Raw genomic sequence first — 1552 nt, 5'->3', positions numbered from 1 at the left:
TGTGGCTGGGCTTCTGCTCCCCCAAAATGCTTCCCTACTCCCTCTGGGCTCAAACCCCGCTGGCAAAGCACCCACGGGCTCCTGAGCTCTCCCTCTCTCTCCTCTCCGCAGCTGGTGAAGTACTGGGAAGCGTTCCTACCTGAAGCCAAGGCCATTTCTTAATCGGACCGAGCAAATGAGTGTACCTGAACTTTGCCTTTTTGGGGTTTTTTTTGTTTTTTGTACACTATACCTCTTCCTCTTCTACACCTGAGCAGTTCAACACTCTGGAGCTGGTAGAGGTTTAACCCCCCCCAGACAAGCAGCTTGCAAGCCAGTAACTCTTCTAACTGTATATTTTTCATTTAGCCACATATATTTTCTTACTGAAGAGAAACTAGTTTCCTGCTTTAAGACCGGACCTGCAGCCGGGGGTTAATGATATCTGTGAAATGTATATTTTTCAGGCTGGGTTTTAGGGCTCTACTATCTTATTCCTGCAGTGCCATTAAAATTCTGTAATAAAACTTCTATCAGGGCAAACAGGCTCTGGCTGTTGGTGGGCTGGGGCAGCAGATACCGTGGGAGACAGTGGAGCCTCCTGCCTTGTTGTGACGGGGATGGGGGTGACCTTGGACACTGCCCCAGCCACCTGGCCTGGCTCCTGATTAAGCTCTGGCTCTCTGCCCCGCTGCCAGCACCAGCTGGGGGTGGCTGTTTTTAGGATCTGAGCTCAGCTGGGGCTGGCCTGGGGGTTGAGGGCGGGGAACTGGCCCCCAGTAAGCCAGCGTGGAGCCTTTGAGGGCTGCGATGCTCCTTTCCCCCACGGCCTGGGGCAGTTCTTGCTCCTTCAGACCCTCCCAGGACCCCAGCTGAGGATTTCATCAAAACCGCTCCCCCCTTCTTCTGCCTTAAAAAAAGGAAAAGGCAGCGGGTGCTGACTTCCCCCTTTCCTTTCCCCTCGTCCCAGGCGAGCGGGAGCCCTGCGGTGGCTCCGGAACCCTGTGGTGCCTGTGGGTCCCTTCCTTGGGGTGCTCTGGGCTGCTTTTGGGGTCCCCTCTGTCAGCCCCCCAGGCGATGATCGCTGTCTCCATCCCGACGGCAGGGTCCCAGGCGGCGGCAAGGAGCCCTGACAAAGCGCATACGGTGAGGGGCTGCAAGGGGGTGGGAGTTGGGGCGTGGGGTCCCCAGGGGTGTTTGTGCATGCCCTGGGGCTTGGAGGTCCCTGCCTGTCCCCAGGGGTCCCTACCGCTGGTGGTGGTGGGGCTTTGAAAGGGTTCCTGGTCTGGGGGTCCCCTCTGACACCTGTGGGTGGGGAGGTCCCTGTCTACCCCAGGGTGTCCCCACCTGCCCTGGGGGGTGGAGGTCCCCAAGTTCCGCCAGAGGTCCCTGTCTGCCCCAGGGTGTGTGTCTGTGTGTATCTGTGTCCATGTCCGTCCGTGTGTCTCCCTCTGCCCTGGGGGTTGGGGGTGCCTGAGTGGCCCCAGGTGTGTCCCCCACCGCCCCAGGGGTCAGAGGGCTCTGCCTGCCCTGGGTCCCTCCTGGAGGGGTAACCTTTGCCCTTGACAGAGGC

General features: G+C 59.2%; 1 protein-coding gene across 2 annotated transcripts in view; it reads left to right on the top strand.

The window, feature by feature from the left end:
- Positions 1-1054, top strand: part of SNX1 (sorting nexin 1) — a 21941-nt gene extending 20887 nt beyond the window's left edge. For both annotated transcript variants that reach the window (XM_035899349.1, XM_035899348.1), the window contains exon 15: positions 112-1054. In XM_035899349.1, the coding sequence (XP_035755242.1) occupies positions 112-162 (51 nt within the window). In that variant the 3' untranslated portion in view covers positions 163-1054. The remainder of the gene's footprint in view (positions 1-111) is intronic.
- The last annotated feature ends 498 nt before the right edge of the window (positions 1055-1552 follow it).

This window comes from Egretta garzetta, unplaced genomic scaffold (assembly GCF_000687185.1).
Source record: "Egretta garzetta isolate BGI_Z169 unplaced genomic scaffold, ASM68718v1 scaffold287, whole genome shotgun sequence".
Taxonomy (NCBI): Eukaryota; Metazoa; Chordata; class Aves; order Pelecaniformes; family Ardeidae; genus Egretta; species Egretta garzetta.
The sequence above is the reverse complement of the archived record's forward strand: the minus strand, read 5'-3'. Positions and strand labels throughout refer to the sequence as shown.